This window comes from Rhinolophus ferrumequinum, chromosome 4, assembly GCF_004115265.2.
Source record: "Rhinolophus ferrumequinum isolate MPI-CBG mRhiFer1 chromosome 4, mRhiFer1_v1.p, whole genome shotgun sequence".
In the NCBI taxonomy this organism is placed as follows: domain Eukaryota; kingdom Metazoa; phylum Chordata; class Mammalia; order Chiroptera; family Rhinolophidae; genus Rhinolophus; species Rhinolophus ferrumequinum.
Genome location: NC_046287.1, coordinates 4449931 through 4470833, shown reverse-complemented (window position 1 = coordinate 4470833; position 20903 = coordinate 4449931). Strand labels below are relative to the sequence as shown.

The 20903-nt window shown below is 40.1% G+C and overlaps 1 protein-coding gene across 1 annotated transcript in view; it reads right to left on the bottom strand.

Annotated features, from left to right (window-relative positions):
* AGPAT5 (1-acylglycerol-3-phosphate O-acyltransferase 5) overlaps positions 1 to 20903 on the bottom strand; it is a 53223-nt gene that overhangs the window by 17222 nt on the left and 15098 nt on the right. The window contains exons 3-5 of the mRNA XM_033104516.1: positions 15084 to 15199; positions 10707 to 10796; positions 3661 to 3751 (exon numbers count right to left, since the gene is read on the bottom strand). Coding sequence (XP_032960407.1) covers positions 3661 to 3751; positions 10707 to 10796; positions 15084 to 15199 — 297 coding nt within the window. The remainder of the gene's footprint in view (positions 1 to 3660; positions 3752 to 10706; positions 10797 to 15083; positions 15200 to 20903) is intronic.

The following is a 20903-nucleotide window of genomic DNA, read 5'->3' as shown; positions in this document are numbered from 1 at the left end:
ATGTATATATCTATACTACTCATATTTATATACTATTATACTACATAATGCTATTATCTTTACATAGTATGTTGAAGCTCTCCTTACTGTTTTACCATTATTTCCTTAAATTGCAAGTTCCACATTAGCCATTCTGAAAATAAAATTGAGTTTTCTCTAATTTATATGATAAAATTGAAAAGTCTTCAATATATACCTTGCTTACTTGACATGTGATAGTTTTATGAAGCCTCTACCTATATTTCAGACCTCTCAAAATCTTAAGTTCTGTCCTAGAGAGACTATTTTTAAACAAAATCTTGACTAATTTATTTGGGACTGTGAACAAGTCTTTTTTAAAGAAATGACTAACATTTAGTTTCAAGTAAGAAGGAAATTTAGAGAACTTTAATATGACAAGCTTGTAAATTAAAAATATTAAGAATTCATGACACTACAACACAAATATATCTTAAATACAACTTTAATATGGAATGAAAATATTTTAGACTGATATTTTTTTGAAGCAAAATACTTCTAGGGAATAGTGATAACCAAGGCTTGGAAGTTTCCAGGGTTAAGACGGACACACCCACACCCACCACCTCTGCCTAGTATACAGCCGGCCATACCACTGCCCAGAGAACTGAGGACCGGTATACACACAGTGACTTAGACGCGTAAACAAGTATCAAACTTTAAAAATCTAAATTAAAAATGTTGGTTTTGATTTGCTTTTCTATTTGTTTTTTAATTCAGATTCAAATGAAGGTAGTTTAGGAGCAAACTTAATGTTCTGAAGCAAAACGTGATATATTAACAAGAGCTATTAGTTTCAGTTTTCGTGAAGAAAAATTAGCTTAACAGATGGAGAAACAAGGTCTTTTGTTTTTATTTTCAAGTAATCGTTCTTTTGTTTTTATTTTCAAGTAATTGCATTTAGTTGTGACGTAAGAGGAAAGAAAACAGGAAACACTTTTTCTAGATATACTGTTTTACAAATCAGTTTCCTTTTGTGTATGGTGGAAAATAATTACCTTTACAGTCACAAGAAAATATACTTCTAATAGGTAGGAACAGTTTTCCCAGTTACAGAATTTAAAGAAGAGTTAGCATTTAAAAATTATATTCACAAGACAAATTTTTTCCCCTTTTGGTAACTTCGAGAAAGACCTATGATTCAGAAAAATGACAGACCAATAATTGATCAATTATAGGTGACTAGGGTGTTATTAGACTGAAAAGCTAGAATATGTATCATTATTGCACTATTTTAAGAATTACTTAAAAGTACTTGTTTTAGCATTACAAAATTGCTGTGGAGTTTTAAAAATAAGTAACTCTTAGTTGCTATATTAACTAGTCATCTCAGTTAATGACACTGAACAATAAAAGGAAAATATTCATCTTAAATTATTTTGAAATGAATTAAGAAATATTAGCATTAAATCTAATTACAAACAGAAAAATATTTCAGGCCCTGTTATGGACTGAAGCAGCTCTCCCCCACACCCCACAATTCATTTGGAAGCCCTCACCCCAATGGGACTATATTTGGAGACAGGGCCTTTAACGAGGTAATTGAGATTCAGTGAGGTCATATTGCCCGGGCCCTGATCTGCTAGGACTTGTGTCCTTATAAAGAGGGGAAGAGACACAAGAGACATCTCTGTGTGAGCACACTGAAGAAAGTTCATGTGAGGACAAAGCAAGAAGGCAGTTCTCTGCAAGCCAGGAGGAGAGTTTTCACCACAAACCGACCGTAATGACACCTGCAACTCAGACTTCCATGTTCCAGAAGTCTGAGAAAATTGTTTAAAAATCTGGTGTTTAAGCCACCTAGTCTGTGTTGTCTTGTAATGAAAGCCTCAGGTGACTGACACAGGCCATAAAACCTGGATTGAAATTATGACTCTGAATACAGTTAACACAGTAAATAAATCTAGTTGCATATAAACCTGTTTTACCCGATTGGAAAAAGTATGCTAAGTATTTACACATACACACACACATGCACGCACGCACACACGACCCTTGAACAACGTGGGTTAGGGGTGCCAAACTCCCACGCAGTCAAAAGTCCCGTATAACTTCTAACTCCACGAACACTTCAGTTGTCCCTCGGTACGTGCGGGAGGTGGTTCCAGGACCCCAGCAGATACAAAATCCCCGGATTCTCAAGTGCCTTATATAAAACGGCGTAGAACAACGCATACAGTCAGCCTTTTACAGCTGCTTTCTGTAAACATTATGCCATTGAAACTCACAAAAGCCCTATGGAGGAGATATTATAATCCCAGGTTTACAAGTGAGGAAATGGAGCAAAGGAAAGAAAGGAACCGTCTAAGGTTAGTTCTGTAACTCATACGTGCTTGGGGTCGCAGTGCAAAGCTAGTGGTCCTGTCCACCTCTGACCACAAAGCTAGTGGTCATATCCACCTACATGGTGGCGCAAGAGTGCTACTTGATAAACACTGGAAGGAGAAGTTGAAAAGGACTTTGGAGACAGCCTAGCTATCCCATCTGGGACAGCCAGCCCACGTACGCTGGTGAAGTAAGCTAGGACCTCACTAGCCAACATACGGGTAGCCACCTCGGACGTTCTAGCCCCCCCAGAGCGCCAGCCTAAGTGCAGTGAGAAGGGAGGCTGCAGAGATGAGCCATCCCTGTGGAGCCCTGCCCCAAAGTACAGAACTATGAGCAAATAAATGTGGTCACTGTTTGCGAGTTCTTGGATGGATTCACATCAGATCACAATGAACTAAGTAAAAATAAATAAAATTGAAATCTCATCTCCTCTGAGGGACGAGCCACGTTGTGAATGCTCACCAGCCACCTGGGAGTAGCAGCTACCATGTAGGTCACCAGACGGCAGCACGTGGTCTTAGACAGCCCTGCACAGACCTGGCATAACGTCATCACAGGGCACTTGCTTGGTAAAGCCTGCCCATCATGAACGGAGAGCACATACTAATTCACAGTCCATCTTCAAAGCCCCCTTTGGTAACACAGCAGGGCCACTGTTTCTGTTTACTTCCCCACCTGCTTAAATCAAATAGCTCACTCTCGTGTATCAGTTAGCCAACTGCCTAAAATATGGATGTCAAGACTATTCTCCTTATTGGGGACATCAAATAGCTTCCAAGTCCTGTGGACCCACTTTGTGTGATATTCTCCAACAGGAACTTCACATATCTTTGAACGTAATTCTTACACAGATTTAGGTACACCTGTGAGGCATGCGTTTTCTAAGAGATGAGGAACTGCAGCTCCGTAACGTTAGGCAGCATGCAACCCTATAGTTAATAAATGTCAAAATCTGGATTCCAATCTCGATTTGTCAATGTACAGATTAGAAACTCTTTCCATCACACAGAACCCAAACTGTATGGAAAGGGTCATGTGCATAATCCTGTACCTAGATAGATTTCCCTTACATCCATGGGATCAAAGTCTGCAGCAAGCACTTGAATTTAATCTCTCAGAGATATGTAATAACATGCATATGAATTCACGAGAAGAAACTTAATTTCCCAAGAGGTAATGCATACATTTATTCAAAGAATAAATATGTTCATTCATTTCAATTGTGAAACATAAGTATCTTGTCTAGGAACAAAAATTAAAAATGTTATTATCTTTAAAAATTATTTTGTCAAATACAGTCAAATGTTTACTTACCTTCTTGAGCAGCAAATGTTTGACTAGATGAAATGACTTTTGTTAGTTCTGGATTATACCTTGTTCCCTCTGGAAAAATCACAAGATACATCTGTGAAGTATAAAGAATGTTTGGTTTGTTTGTGTGAACTTTTTGTTGTTGCTAATTTACCAGTGTGAACCCTACTAATGCTAAGAGAGTATTTCCTATGGTGGGAAAAGGGTTTATTCATTTCCATATGATGTTTATGGCAAGTACAAACATTCAGCTAAGTCTTAACACAGACTGGATTCAAAACGCAGTCCTACATTCACGGGTAGGTCAGTCATTAAGGATCGAACATTTCTAATTATGTGCTTACGTTCACGAAATAACGATTTGGCCATGAAATGCTGACTCAGACAAAGCCTTGAGTTATTAACGAAAGAGCTTTTCTCCCCCCTAAGTTCTGCAAGATGACTTTGAAAAAGTCCAAATTTTAGACATCTGTGTCCCTAAGTACATCTTCTTTGAGAAAAATGGTACAAAAATATATACATTTCCACAACATAAAAGGTAGTAAGCATTCACATTTCAAAAATCACACAGTATTATTTTATTTATAGAGCTCCTTTAATACATTTTAAATGACTCAATTTAAAAGCCACTTCATAAATTAAAATAATGTACTTATAAATAAAGGAGAATATCAAGCTGGATGTTTACTAAGTAATCATTGAGTCTAAGCTTTTACATTTATCTGCCTGGGAAAGTGAAAATAGAAAGAGTAAAACTATACAGTGAAAAACTCCTAACTTTAGAGCTTACAAAAAGTACACAAACATGTTTGGTAGACAAAAGACAAAATAAGAATTTCCTCAAATCTTTTCAAACCATGTTCATTTGTTCAATCCTCCCCAGACCCCAGATAATACCGTCTACCTACACAGTCAGTACAGAAGCTCTCCCTTATCGAAATGAGCTATGAACCTACTTAATGAACTCACATGAGAGTTCAAAATTTTTTCATGAGACACACATATAATCAATCTCTTCCACAATTTCATTTGAAAACAGGTACAATGGTAGTTCTAAAATTTTGCATTTTCAGCTTCCATACAAATCTATAAGCTTTCAGTCATCCATAAAAATAGTCTTCAGAACCCACTATCTTTGCCTAACTTAGAAATTAATAGATTGCGTTATGTATCTTCATATTTGATAATGATGATTAACCAGAGTGGTCAAGAAATGTAGAAAACTTTGTAAAATTAAGAAAAAAAAAAGAATTCCTTATTATATTCCAGCAACTAGAAAGAAAAGAAGAAAAATACTAACATTAGTTCCCAAACCCCTTCTCGTGAGAATACATTTTGAATCAGTGAAGTTTGTGTTCAAAGTCATGAAAGCATTTGCTTATGGTTATAAGCCTTTACCTCAATCATTTATAAACAAAATGATTCATGACTTGAATGGTTAATAAGTCCTGTGGTATTATTTTCTGTCTCTTAGATGTTTCCTTTAAAGAACACTCATGGTCAGCAAGAAAGCAAGAATAAACTATTCATTCAGGGTACATTCAAGAAACATTTCTTGTATACCTACTATGGTGCCAGATACATAAAATGGATGATGGGACCTCAATCTAAAAAATGGTAACATAAATAAACAAATAAGTGCTTGCCCTAGTAGATGAGGAATAAGGTGAGGATGTCCATTCTCACCAGTTTTATCAAGACTGTACTGAAGGCTCTAGCCTGGGAAAATGGGCAAGAAAGCAATAAAAGACATGCAGGTGAAAAAGAAAGAAGTAAAACTCTATTTATACACAAATGACATGATTGTCTATATAGGAAATCCTAAAGAATATTTTTATAAATAATGAGATAATAAGTTTAGCAAGGTCACAGGATGAAAATCAATATACAGAAATCAATTGTATGTCTAAATGTTATAAACAATCAGAAATTAAAATTTTAAAAATGCTATTTACAGTAGCATCAAAAATATGAATTAAGAATTTCATAATTTGGAACATTTGGATGAATTTGCCAGGTGTGTAAACTTGTACACTAAAAAATGGCAAAACACTGCTGAGGGAAATTAAAAACCTAAATAAACAGAAATAAAGACTGTGCTAATAGATCTGAAGATTCAATATTGTTACATTAATTCTCCCCAGATTGATCTAAGATTCAAAACAGTCCAAATTCAAAGGCCAACAAGCTTTTATGTAGAAACTGACAAGCTGATTCTACCACTTATATGGAGATGCAAAGGATCTAAATTAGCCAAAACAACTTTGAAAAAGAACAAATTTAGGAGATTTAACTAAATCAGATTTCAAAACTTATAAAGCAAGAGTAATCCAGACAGTGTTAGCATTGTCCAGGGGATTGCATATAGACCGGAGGGAACAGATTAATGGTCCAGAAATAGACAGTACATATGCAGTCAATTTATTGCAAACAGTGGGGAAAGGATAACCTTTTCAATAAGTGATGACGGATGTTCATACTTAGAAATATGAACCTTGACCTCACACCATATACAAAAATTAGCTCAAAATGCATCATAGTCCTAAATGTAAAACTAAAACTATAAAACTTCCAGAACAAAACAGGAGAAAAATCTTACAACTCTGAATTTGGCAAAGAATTCTAAAACAGGATTCTAAAAGAAGAAATTATGAGAGAAAAATCAACAAATTCAACTTAAGAAAAATTAAACACTTTGGTTCTTCAAGACACTGTTATAAATATGAAGAGGCGAATCACACATGCAAAGACCTGTACACGAACATTCTTAGAAGTTCATTTTTAAAGCCCCAAACCGGAACAAGTTGTGGTGTACCCATGTAATGACATGCTACTCGGGAGTAGAAAGAAACAAAAATATCGATCCCCACTATGTTATGAACGAATTTCAAAATAATTATGCCAAGTGGAAGAAGCCAGACCCACTCCCCTCAAAAAGAGTGCTAACTATATGATTCCATTTATATAAAATTCCAGAAAACACAAACTAACTGTAGTAGCAGAAAGCAGATCAGGGACTGCCCCGGGGGTAGAATAGGCACCGAGACACGCAAGCAGACTGCTGGAGGTAACAGCACGCTTACCATCGTGACCATGGTGATGGACTCACGGTGCGTACACACAGCCAAATCCACCTAATCCTGCCCCGTACGTGTATCTGCAGCTGACCGTACATCACTCATACCTCACTAATAACACTTCAGTAAGTAAAGACGTCTCCTGTGCTATCTTGTCGCAAATGACAGGATTTCCTTCTTTTTTGAGGCCGAAAAATATTCTGTAAAAATATCCTGAATACATATATACAAACATACGCACACACCATATTTTCTTTACCCACTCATCTGTTGACTGACACTCAGCTTGGTTACTGTGATATTGCTGCAATGCAGAGGTCTCATCGAGACAGTAATTATATGTTTCTCGGATACACACCCAGACGTAGAACCGCTGGATCATATGGTAGTTCTAGTCTTAATCTTCTGAGGAACCGCCATTGTGTTTCCCATAATGACTGTACCAATTTACAGGCCCACCAGCAACAGCCAAGTGTTCTCTTTCCCCCACATTCTCACCAGCATTTGTTATCTTCTGACTTGTTGATAACAGCCCTTCCGACAGGTGTGAGGTGGTGTCTCACTGCGTTGTGACTGGCATTTCCTGATGACTAGTGATACAGAGCACATTTTCATGTGTCTGGTGGCCCTTTGTGTGTCTTCTTTGGAGAAATGTCTATTCAAGTCTTTTGCCCACTTTGGGGTTATATGATTTTTTGCTAGTGAGTTGCATGAGCTCCTCATCTGTTTTGGAAATTGACATCGTGTAGGGTATGTGGTTTGCAAGTATATTCTCCCTTTCCACAGGCTGCTTTTTCATATGGTTTTTGTAAATCTAAGATTATTCCAAGTTTTTCGATTTGTTAACAAAAACACAGAAGGAGGCTTCCATTTAGGAAGTAGAATGCTAAGAGTATTGCTCCCAACCTCACAATAACAAAACACTGGATAACCTGCGAACTGAACCCTTCAGAGAGCTGAGATTACAAGGCACCCAACTCACCCAAAACCCTAAGGGAAGAAAGGCAACTCACAGGAGAGACGAGAAGCAAGCACTTGTTTACTTGGGACAAATGCCAACAGATGCCAGTGAAAAGACTGAGCTACAACGTTTAACACATTACAAAAGGCTGAGTGTGAGCTGTTGAAACAGAAGCAGCCCTGGGCCCACAGAGACAGAATTTACCAGAACGCACAGGCTCTACTCCACAGACTTCACTGTGTACTCAGAGAGAAAGAAAACCCGGGTCATGGCGCTCTAGAGGCCTGAGCACGCATCTTAACGACACAGCCCGAGGGCGGAGAAGGGCAGCCAGCGCTGGAAAGGCAGCGGCCCAGCCCAGACCCTGCTCCACTGCCCTTCCTGTGGACATCAGTCTTCAGTTTCTGCTGGAAAGGCAACAAGGCCCTGCTGCCCTTGGACGTGGCTGAAGTCCAGTGCAGACTGGGGCTGCACAGAAAGGCGAACGCTGGACAGAGCAGTGGAGGAGTGCATGCTGGGCGCAGGTGTACAGCTGCGAGCCAGGCAGGATGAGAGAAGGCTCTACCGCCAGGAGTTAATCAGGACAGCCACACACGCCTCCCCTCCCCTCCTCCCAACCCCAAACCAACCAGAGCTCAGTAACGGTATCAGAGGACTATTCCTGGACAGGCGGAAAAGGGAGACCAACTGTGAGTGCAGCACAAAACGGCTGAGTGTTGAACAGGCGCTGAGAAAAGCTCTAGCATAACATCTCCCTCCCCACACACAACGTAATGGTGCTACAGGAATGTGAAGTCTGCAGGAAGAATTCCAGCGATAGGAAAACCCAAATCCAGCACAGCTCCTGACTACACTGACTCAGGCCTACAATGCCAGAGAAAGGAAGGTGTATCCATCCTCAGGTAGCAAAACTGTTTACTTCAATCTCAGCTGTGCTTCTTACTCAACATGCCCAACTTTCAACAAAAGCTCAGGAGGGATAAACAAAGGGCAGATGCAGCAGTCGGAAGAGACAAAGCAATCATGGTGCTCAGACTCAGAAACAGCCCCGGTGTTGTAATGACCAGATAGGGACTTAACATAACTATGGGTGGCACGTGAAGGCTGCTGTGGGAAAGGTGGACACCTTCAGTCAGGTGGATCCTTTCCGCACAGACTTGGAAACTATGAGACGGAAACAAAGGGAAATAATCCTAGGAAGGAAAAACAGTAACGGCGATGAAGACTGCCTTTAATGGTTCATAGACCAGGCAGAGCCAAGGGAAGGGTCAGTGGACTTGAAGACAGGTCAACAGAAATTACCCATTCTCTTCTCTCTCTCTCTCTCTCTCTGTCTCTCTCTCTCTCTCTCACACACACACACACACACACACACACACACACACACACACACACACAGAATGTGCAAGAACAGCCCCCCAAAAGAAAAAGCAGTCAAGAGCTGCAGAACAATATCGAATGGTCCAAATCATGTGTAATTGAAGGAGAAAGACAGAACATGGTAACAATAACATTTAAAGAAATAATGGCCAAGAATGTTCCAAAATCAAAGACAGATATCAAACCACAGACCCAAGCTCAAAGAAGACCAACCAGGATAAATATGGAGGAATATTTATCAGGCATGCAATACTTCAACTGCTGCAAACGAAACACAAAGAGGAACTCATGAAGGCAGCCAGAGAAAACAGACATGAAGGCCCAGAATGGTTTCTCAGCCTGAACACCACTGAGCACTAAAGTGTAGCACTAAGAACACTACAAACCACATAAAATGGGACTGTACTGCTTTGCTTGACATACAGCGCCTATGGCAGGAGGCCGAGAAACCTCCCAGCAGCCACCTGTGCCTGGGGTGACCAGACAGCTGGACTGGACAAGTGGGATGGACTCTCTGATGTGCAAATTGATGCTGAAATTTTAAATAATTTTTTGAAAGGAAAGCGGATATATATATTGACAACCTCTTCTGTCTGACAGAGACCAATACACAATGACCCCAATTCTGCCCCAACATACCAAATGGTTTCAGGCTAAACAGACCCTTTCGAAAAGCCACGCTTTGTCCTCAGGGGTGAGTAGGAACAGGACAAAGAGATTTGTTCATCTCATTACATTCTACTTCGGGTCATCCCAAAGCAGGAGCAATTTCCTAATGCAAAAACTAGAAGATGTGTGTAGGTGAAAAGCTGACACATTAGGGCACTTCATCAGCTGACAAGGAAGCTTCCTTCAATATAAGCTCTGGCTGCCACCCATGAGACCTGGTGAGAAGAAAGGAGGAGACGAGAGAGGCAGGGGACACGAAAGGAAAAAGAACAGCACTGGGACCCGGGAGCTGCGTTTCTGAGCAACAGGACGCACAGCGTGTCACGCCCAGGGGTCTGGGGACTGAATGAAGCTCACGTGGTCACAGCAGGCCTGCTGCCCTTTCCTCGGGGAGCCAGGGGCAGGGCCATTGGGCGGCAACTGGCCTCCTTCAAAGAGAAGGCTGAGATTTGTTTTGGGGGGAGCGACATTTTATAAAATAATATTTACACTGAATGATTCTGGGTAGATATGGATAGCGCTTTTGGCTTTTCAAATAACTCAATATGTACAAGAAACCCAAGTTTATACTCACAGACAGCAAAGAGTGGTTTCTTCTAAAACTCCACCTGATACTAAAGCGGAAAAGGAGTGAGAGCCGCTCTGAGCAGCTCCAGTGTAAGGTTACAAGCTGAGTCCCGTTTTCTAATTATAGTCGAAAGACACCAGTGTCCTTCCTGCCGCTGCTCCTCAAGGTCAAGACTGGCAGCCCCCGGGAGAGGCTCGAGTCGCCTGCAGCAACCTTCCTGAGGCCCAAAGCGGCCCTACCTATGTTGAGAGGAGGTTGTTGCCAGAACAAAATTCGGAATTATTCATTACACATGGGATAATGTATTTTCCTAGCGATTCTTAAATTCTAACGAAATTCTTAAACTGAAAAATGAGGGTTGAGAAGAAAATGGTAAAAATGAGTGAAATCTTACGGGAGTTCCTGTGCTCATGTAGCTTTGCAGCTTCTGCCTCATCGCCTTCTCACTGAACCTGGCACTTCTCTTCACGTAGATTCCTCCATGCTGCCACATGAAAGCAATCAGGGAAAAAGTATTTACTGTTAGACTACCCAATGGCCAGGCATCTAAAAAGTAACTTTACTCCCAAAGAGTAAAGAATAAAATTACATTTTAGGAATTAAACTAAATTTAATACGTTCAAATATTAGCATCTAAGGAACATTAGCTGAAAAAATTCTCCTATGTCTCAACATAATTCAAGTAAAACTGCATATTATATGGGAAAATATATTAACATTTAGTTCTGTTGGCAGTTAAAAATGCTTTGTTTCTTAAAAATACATTTTTAATATAAAAAACTCAATCAGATGAATTTTAGTTCTCACCTTTTCTATTGACTTATTATAGAATCACTCAGAGGTGTCCTTAAAATGTCAACACGCATGACCTTCAGGGTGTTTAAAAACGGACCCAGTACAGATATGTATGTAGCCCTGTTGTAGACTGGACTGTGCCCCCCCAGGTGACGGCACGTGGAGACGGGACCTTCGGGAAGTAACTAAGGTTAACCGAGGCTGAGGATGGGCGGGTCGGCCCTCCTCGGACCGGTGCCTTAGGAGACGAGGGCATGAGGACGTTAGGACGCGGACACTGAGTGCAGAGGGAGCACAGGGGAAGGCCGCGGCCACTGCACGGCGAGCAGGGACGCCTCAGGAGAGACCAACCCTGCCGTCTTGGACTTCCAGCTTCCGGAGCTGGCAGGCAACCGCTCTCTGTGGTTCCGGCCACCCAGCCTGCGGTGCCGTGCGGAGGCAGCCCCAGCGGACTCACACAGGCTCTTCCATAAAAATTCAGGTAACCTTAGGGACGCTGCGTAATGACGTCATCGAAACTTCGCAGCGGGTCAGTACACTTGTTGCTTTCCTCTGTGCTAATCTGAATACAACTGTAAAATAAATGGACTGGCTGAACTTGATTTTGTCTTAATCAAGAAAAGGAAATGGACAGAGAAAAGCAAGGAGGGGACAGCCCACAGCGGAGAGGAAGCGTGACGGCCTGCGATTCTGGTATGAGCGGGATTGCCTGAGAGCAGAGAAGCAGCTCAAAGCGCTGTCTAGAATGGATGGCACTGTCTACCCTGACAGAATTAATGGCAGTACATTCACTTTAGCACTAAAAGCCACAGAACGCATATAATGCAAAAATTTCCCCAAGCTTTCACTGACATTATATCTATTCTTTACATAATACTTCTTCCCTATCGTTTAACTTGCTTATGAAAGTCTATTATAATTCAAAACGTCCGAGGAGTGGTTTCACAGGTATAGGAAAGATGTGGAAGTGAAGACCAGGTATCCTTCCTTAAGGAGCTTACTGATTAGTCGGGAAGTGAAACATGCACACAAGTAAGAGATAAAGAGAATTTGGTAAGTGTTTTAATAAAGACAGCCCAAAAAAACAGCGAAATGGAAGGAGGAGAGTAGCTGCCAGGCTCATAAAGGTTTGCATGATGACCTCTAATCTGGGCTTTAAAGGCAGAGGAGAAAAGGTATTTATGTGAAACTGAAGGAACAGCTTGAAGAAGGATATGGAGGTGAGAAACAGAGTCAGGCTAGAGCGGGAGGTCGTGGAGACAGACCAGGGTAGACGAGGGGACATGCGAGGAACGCGACCTGCTGCAGCTGGAAAACACACAATTCTGGGCAGCTCAGTGGCTTGACTAAATGTGTGGTTTGAGAAGCAGAGAAAGCGTCTGTGTGGGCTGCGGCTAGAAACTGCCGGTTCTGTCTGAAGTCCAGCACAGCGGACCAGCCCCTCGGCACCGCCGGAGCTGCGAGATGGTGAGCACACCCGCTTGTTTTGATCTCTTCTCCCAGAGAAACAAAAGAACAGGGCACATCTATTCAGTGCAAAAGTAAAGTACAATTCCTGGGCCCTGGATGTTAGTTACACTTTGCAGCCAGGCAGGCACAAGTCAGGCTCCGAAGCAACCCTGGCTAAAGCCCCAGTCAGCTTGAGAAACGCCAGGGAGGAGCGTAAAATGTTCCCTTTGATCTCAAGTTAGTACAATGGATAGATTAAAAACCTTCTGTGGCTGGTCATGGGAGCTTAATGTTCTTACAAAAAGATCCGAGATCCCCAGTCTACTCTGTGCAATAACCCCCCAGATCACTATTTAAATGGTTATAACCCTAACAATCCCCCAAACTAAGCATACTTCCAGGAGTTCTGAACCTGTAAGGCTCGTCGTAAGGTCTGCAGATATTTTCTTGAAACTACTCTGTGTTTTTTTTTTTTTTTTTTTTGAGAACCCAGCCTGTCTTAGGGTTGAGAAGGTCAAGAAGGGAAAGAGAAAGAAAGGATCCTAGTAAAATGGAAATGAAGGAAAAGGGGAAACGAGAGAGACACAAAGCCCCTGACTGGGAACATTTGCTGTAAACGGCCTTTTTATTTCAAAAGGTGCCTTGGCCGCCTCCTATTCCTTGCAAAACATTATAGAATCTATTCACAAATGTTCTTCTCTCCACATAAAAAGCTTTACCCCACTAGGACTCCTCATGGAACTCAGGCAACAAAGTCTCAGAAAAAGCACATTTCTTTCCTCTATTTCTGAACCTCAGGCCTTCCTCAACTTGCCTTAATAATCAGACAGTTACATCTGCTATAAAATCATTTAAACTTTATAGGTATGTTCATCATTTTATAGGAAGGACTAATGAAGTCCCAAATACTCTGCTTTAAATATTTCTTAAGTGTAATAGTGACTTTTGTGTTTAAAAGAATAAAGGAAAAAATAATACCTATAAGTAAAACTATAAAAATACAACTACTTCGGAGAAAAAGCAATTCTTTCCATGAAGAATATCATTTACAATCCATGTATTACTTAATACTCATCTGTGATCTACTTAAAATGCCATCAGCTTTATGGCACAAGAATATAAACAGGTGCAGTTACAAATTACATCAATGAATAAATGAGAGGTCACTCACAGCTGTTATACGTATCTCCAGTTATCTTCACAAGGTTTAAATAAGCAAAAGCACTCCCTTGCACTTTTATTTTTTAAAATTTAACACAACAATACGGTTCCCAAGATGCCTGCTTTTGGTTGCTGGGGCGGGGTGGGGGCTGCCGGGAGGGGAGCACAACTCGGTAACAGATTGCAAAGGTAAACCGCACCTTACAATGTTCACAAGCTGGCAGTTTGAAATGTTTGCTTTTCGGAATATCTGTACTACATTAATATGTATTTTTCTATTCAGAGAAAATACTTAGTATTTTATAAATACAATAATTATAAGATATTCAAAACTTGAAAGCCCGTTTCCTCGTATTTTGCTTGTAAACAACTATTTGTGAACAGCATTCTTTCTGCTTCACACAAGTAGTGGAAAAGGAGCCCTTTTAAAAGGAAAATTTACTTCCTGGCATAAAGTCTACCTGTTAGCAGTCTATTCCATTTTTTATATGCACCCAGTAGTTTAAAATGCTTTTCATCAAAATACATATGAATGTGACTTTCCTTTAAAGACTCGGGAGAAGAGGAGAGAGGAAATGAGTATTGGAGAACTCCAACTTCAAACACACACAGTGGTCATCGGCTTGAGACAACAGGCCTTGGGGGCACTGCTGGCACCTGTCCAGGCACGCACTTTCTGATCTACATATTCTCAGGGCTCTTTGTAACTTTAGCCTTTCTTCTTTCATCTATTATTAGTCTTATTAACAAGCATGACTTCCATACAAATTTTACACTTGATAATTAAAACATTCAGTATCAGATAATTTATTCAGAAAAGGCATAGAAAAATGCTAATAATCCCTTTCTGAATATAAAAGAGCCTGTTATACAGTTTCGTGCCTGAAGGTTATTATGTAATTTTAAAGGGCATCTTGGACAATAACACATGTTGAATATTTATTATGTACCTGGCATTCACACTCAATACAATTATTTTACATACAGAGCTCACTGTTGTTTTTTTTATATCCTACAGTTCATAATTACTTTTAGTTTCTTATGGTACTTGTCTATCAAATTCTATGCCTTTAAATTTTCCTATTTGTTTGATTTTTGTACATTTACATTTTTGCTATTTAACTATCTGGGTAATCAGACAGGTATATAAATACACCCTACTAAACATGAATTAAAATGACTTCAATTTAGAATAAGCTATTAAACTCATAAAAATACCCCCCACCCTGAACCCACACATTTAAATTAAGTGTATGCTAAATTTTAAAATCTGAACTTTTTATAAGCCATATATATATATATATATATATATATATATATATATATATATATATAAATATAAAGAAAATAGCACAGAAATGGTTACCTGAGAAAAATAACAGCCATACAGCGGAAGCCATTTGAGGCCATCTTTCAGCACATAGCGCACATGTCCCAGAGCGTTCTGCCGGATGGCCAAAATATCGGCGATAATCCAGTCCACTGCAAAGACAGACCCGGTTAGTGCATGAACGATCCACAGGTGAATCCAGCACTACCTTCACAGAATCCGAAAAAGCCTCTTCACAACACTGTGTAAGGAATATGCTTTGAAAATACGATCAGAATTTTAAAATTACTTTAAATCAACACCAGGCATTTAAAAAATAAAAATGTTGTGTTTCTTAATTTGTTTTTTGTTGCTGTTTGGATGATTTGTTTTTTGCATTTCTTGAAAGTCTTATTTCATGAACAAGTCAAAAGTCACAAACCACCCAAATTAATCCAAAAGCAGCATGAACAAGGAATAAAACAAGCTTCCCTAATTCTTAGTCTAGAAAACTAGTGACAAAATGATAAGCAAAAAATGGTTAAACAAAACTGTCATGTGCAGCTAAATCTCTTACATACACACTGACATGCTCCACAAAAGACAAGGACCCTTCACGAGTGAGTTTCGGGACCCAATACTACGTTCTAGCAGCGTTCAAACCGAAGATCGCACACAGCTTACAATAGTGCTAGGCAGACATACACGACCAAAGGACTCGTACCCAGGCTGTTAACAACTCTAGTTACATGGGTATGTTATCACTAAAGGGTTGCAAAAGCAAAAATAAGAAGGCATGAGTGAGGTGATAACAACAAGAACATTTGTAGAAAGAAGCAAGCTGTTAATTGAGCTTTCAGAGACGAGAGGCTCTGAGCAGGAGGGCGCTCCCTTGCCAAGACACAGGACCCAGCAAACTGAGGGGAGTGCAGACGATGGTACAGAGGAAACCGTTACAGGAGAGAGATTGAGAGGAAATGAAATGACAAGCAGAGGGCAAATGGTAAAGGGTCTCCGAGACCAGACTGGTCTGGATTTGAAAGTAAATGGCTACAACTACCTTCTCTTGATAAGAATAAGAAAGAAGTGTAAGGGAGACTTTTCTAGTATCTACAGATGAACTGGACGATGGGATACTTGGGAAAAAAAATTGGTTAAGAATCTGTGACAGGAATATAGTCCTAGGATCACAAGTGGATTCAAGGCCACGGAAATGAGAGAACAAAAGAAGTTAATTAGAGGGGAAAATGTCTTAAAACACACAAACCAAAACCTGTAGGAAGTAAAAGCTGAGTACTTAACATGAGTTACAATCATGTTTTAAACAAAAGGGACAGTTTCGCACAGTTACAGAAAACATGATAAAATGATAAGCAAAAAATGTTTAAACACAACTCATGGGCGGCTAAATCTCCTACATATACACTGACATGCTCCACACAAGGCAAGGACCCTTTACTAGTGAGTTTCGGGACCCAATACTAGCTTATACCAGCATTCAAACCAAAGATCTCACACAGCTTACAACCGTCAGCTCTGTGAAATCCTTCCGGCAATGCACCACGAGACAGAATACCCCAAAGAAGATTTACCCAACTTAAGCACTAAATATTATCCCCTTGGAAAAACATTTTATCAAGTATTATAAATCCCTTTTCAATCTTTTTATCATTCACAAGCTAACTCATGATGGTTTAAGAGTTATTACAAATGTGTATATAAATTCTATTACAGCTCCTTTAAAGTGATGCGAAGATTCCCCTACAGTGAATTCTGTCTGGCACAGTGTCTACCAGCTGGAGAGACCTACGCTATGGAACTATAAATTGTCACTGTTCTCTAAGTCTGTAACTTCCTACAGACGCCCTGTCCCCTTCCCTCTAGTTCAAATCAACTAGACAGTCACTGACAGTTTTCCTTCTGATTGTGTCCTAGAATCCAAATACAGTGGTACCTCGGTTTTCGAACATAATCCATTCCGGAAGACCGTTCGAGTTCTGAAATGTTCGAAAACTGAGGCACACTTTCCACATAGAAAGTAATGCAAAATGGATTAACTCGTTCCAGACCTTTAAAATCAACCCCTAAAACTGCAAATTTAGTATGAATTTTACTATCTAATGATATCATAGATCCACAAAATTTACAGCGTTCACAAATAGAAATGCTAGTCAACGGAGACGTTCGAAAATGGAGGTACCACTGTAATCAAGCTTGTTATAACTGTACCTAATGTAAATCAACTCTGAGCGAATTGTGAGAACTAAGTGTATAGTTTTCAAGCTAACGTACAACCTGGAACACATTTGGGGTACGAGGCTAAAAATAAGATTTGGTATCTTTTCCTGAACAATTAAAGTTGGGGGAAATTTTTTTAATGCATTTTTATATTAAAACACACATGGTTATATTAAGGCCTAGGATGCATCTTCCAAAAACTTTTAAGAGATAAAGTGTAAAATTTTAAAAATATGTCATGTTTGTAATAAACTGTCCTGGACTAGGCCCTTAAACTCTGGAAAATTTTACTAGAAAAGTTTAAGAAATAAGTTAAGTAGTCAAAAGATACACACTTTGTGCCATCGATTTTTCCTACTCCATTATCTTTTTACTTTTCCTGTTCATTTATAACTAGGTTTCAGACAGGAAACACTAGGCAAGGCTGAGTAAGTGACAGCTGAGATGGTAATTTATTTTACCTTTACAATAACATTCACGTTTCGTGTTCCGGTATAAATGATTTAATGAAGATATCAGGAAATGTAGCTATGTAAGAATTCTTCCATGGTGATCCAGCCAAAGCAGAGCCATCCTTCCCATTAACTTGGAAGAGACGGGGGGGGGGGGGGGGGCGCAGAGGAGAGGCAGGCAGAAAAGTGACTCCCTCATCTTGGCTGTCATGAGACCTAGTTCCTACTTCATAAGGGGATGGTGTAGTCCCAGAGGGATACTGCAGGAAGTGCCTGCCTGGCATGGATCTGGCACCCTGGTGAGCGCTCATCAATCCTCATCACTCCTGCTGTTAAATGCCCCCCTGAGCCAGGCACCCTGAGGTTATGAAGCAACTACAGAAACTGCCTGAAAATCCTGATGAGTAGATATGACTCACACCTTACCAACACAGCTTAGAGAGGCTAAGCAATCTGCCCACTGTCACACAGCCCATTGCAGGAGAGTATATGAACCAGGCTCTCTCTGACCCCAAAGCCCAAGACTTTTTATGACAATCTACTCACCACACATGTTGTTAGTCGAGAAAAAGGTCACGTAAACCAAGAAAAGAGAGCATTTCATGAGATTACCGAGGTAAGTAGAGTCCAGAGCAGATAGTTCAAGAAGGATGAGAGGGAAGAATAACAAACAGCTACTACATCCTTGCCGACTCTGGAGAGAAATAAGGTAACGGAGACAAAGACGGATGAGACAGCAAGGTTACATTAAGTGAAAATGAGGGAGGAGAGAGACTCAATTCTTTGGGACGTCAGGCCAAGAAGAGACTTGTGTTCAGCTGGCCCAGGTGAGGGTAAACTACCGTATTTCCCTGAAAATAAAACCTAATCGGAAAATAAACCCTAGCATGATTTTTTTCAGGATGCTCGTAATATAAGCCCTACATCCAAAATAAGCCCCACTTAAAATTGTCAGCCAGACAGACGCATTTAGTATGTCCATTGCAACACACGACAGACGTATCGAATTATAAAATAATATTAATATATAATTAAATATAAATAATATTATTGACATTAATACTTAAAATAAATGATAATATAAATTATAATTAAGTATTTGTAAATACCCAAGCAGGTGCCTTTGGACGACAGACAGGTAAATGCCTATGTAAACAGATGAACTTGAGACTTGTTGCCGAATAACCAATCGGAGTACAGACACAACACACGAATAACGTGCGCACTCGATAACGAACGGACGTGGTTGTGTCTAATATCAATCTTCATAATTCAATACGTTGAGTATTGTAACGGACGTACTTAATGCACTCGTAAAATAAAGAGACGTTTTCTCAATTTTGGTGCCTGCAATTTTTCATCACTTTTGTGTGGACCATCATTCTTCACTCTCATCATTTTTGTTGCCACTCCTGTCTCGTAAGTCTTCAATTAACACTTGATTTAATGGTAGATTTAAAGGGAATAATATTTTGGCCTCCAGACAAGATGAGTGCAGAAAGAAAGAGCTATTCCATCGAGTACAAGAAAGGAATCGTGGAGGACTCCCTTTGGCCACCTCGCAAGAGAGCAAGAATCTTACGGCTTTCTGCAAAAAGAAGATGGATCTCGGAATGGTCCGAAAATGGCGAGCAGAGTACGATAACCTCAGCCAACAGGTAGACAAGGGAAATGCTAAGAAGCACAAGTGTGGATCAGGTCGGCAACCATGATTTCCTAAGCTGGAAGACATCATCTGTGAATAGATTGCTGACAGGAGAGCAAAGGCTTTGGTTGTGCTCAGGGATGATTTTCAAGCATCTGCCGTTGCAATGGTACCACAGTTAGAAATATTCCCAGGAGAATTCAGAGCGTCACAACACTGGCTGGATGGCGTCTTTCAGTGATATGAACTGTCTCTAAGATCGACAACACTGTTCACGCTAGAAAATACTGAAATTATTAAATGTGTACTTGCATTCAAGTCCTTTGTTGATGGCATCAACTTTTCTAAATGCCAACTTTCCAACATGATTGCTATGGATGAAACTGCAGTGTTTATGGGCCAAGGATCTCAAACGACAATTGATCAGAGGAGTGCCTTGTCAATCTACATTCCCTCCACTGGTTACGAAAGAGCATGTGTTACCTGTATTTTGGCAATTCGTCTGGATAGAAAGAAAGCCCCGCCTCTAATCATCACTAAGGGCAAGAAAGATAAGGTTGAATGTGTTTCAGGCATTTATGTTCTTGAAACCGAAAAAACCTGGTGCGCACAAGCAGTTATAAGGAAGTGGGTCAATTTAATGTTGCCACTTGTTTTGTGAGGTTACCAAAGAGGTCTGCTAGTCTGGGATTCAGCCAGCACTCACCGTGCTAAAGACATGAAGAACTTCCTTGCAGAGAGAAGAATAGATCAAATAATGATTCCCGCAGGAATGACTGCCTGTCTCCAGACTCTTGATATTGCAATAAACAAGCCATTCAAGGACCATTTGTACATGGAAATCAATGACTACACTGAAAATAGAATGGAGAGAAATCAGCGTGGAAGAAGCCTACCCTGCAAGAGGTCGTGACTTGGGTGAATTCGTGGGATAAAATCACTGACAGCAGTGTTGCCAATGCACTGCGAGCAGGCCACATGGACAAGAAGGGCTCATTTAAGGAGAGCTCTATTGCTGGACATGAGACATTGGGGCCAATAGTTCTACAGGAAATAGAGTCACAAGAAATTCAAGCCAGAATTCAGGGTTTGGAGAGTTATGACGATGTTCCAGAAGAAGATGACATGACTGTATTTGAATAAATGTAGATTTTTATACATGAATAAATGAAGAAATGTAGATTGTTGTACATGAATAAATGTAGATTGTTGTACATGAAAAAATAAGACATCCCCTGAAAATAAGCCCTAATGCGTCTTTTGGAGCAAAAATTAATATAAGTCCCGGTCTTATTTTCGGGGAAATACGGTAGAAGTCTAAGGTGATTGAACAGCAATACTGGAAATGTTCTTTCTGCTACTTACTTTTTGAGATACTCGGTAGTGATTCTTAATATCTCAAGAGGGTTTTAAAATGGGGACCCAGATATAAGAGGCTAATGACCCAAGTCCACGGTTGAGCTTTAGGGGCAGCTGGAACCTAAAACCACATGGAAAGTTTTATTTGCCTATTTTCTTCTGGGAAAAGGCTCCATTTCTTCT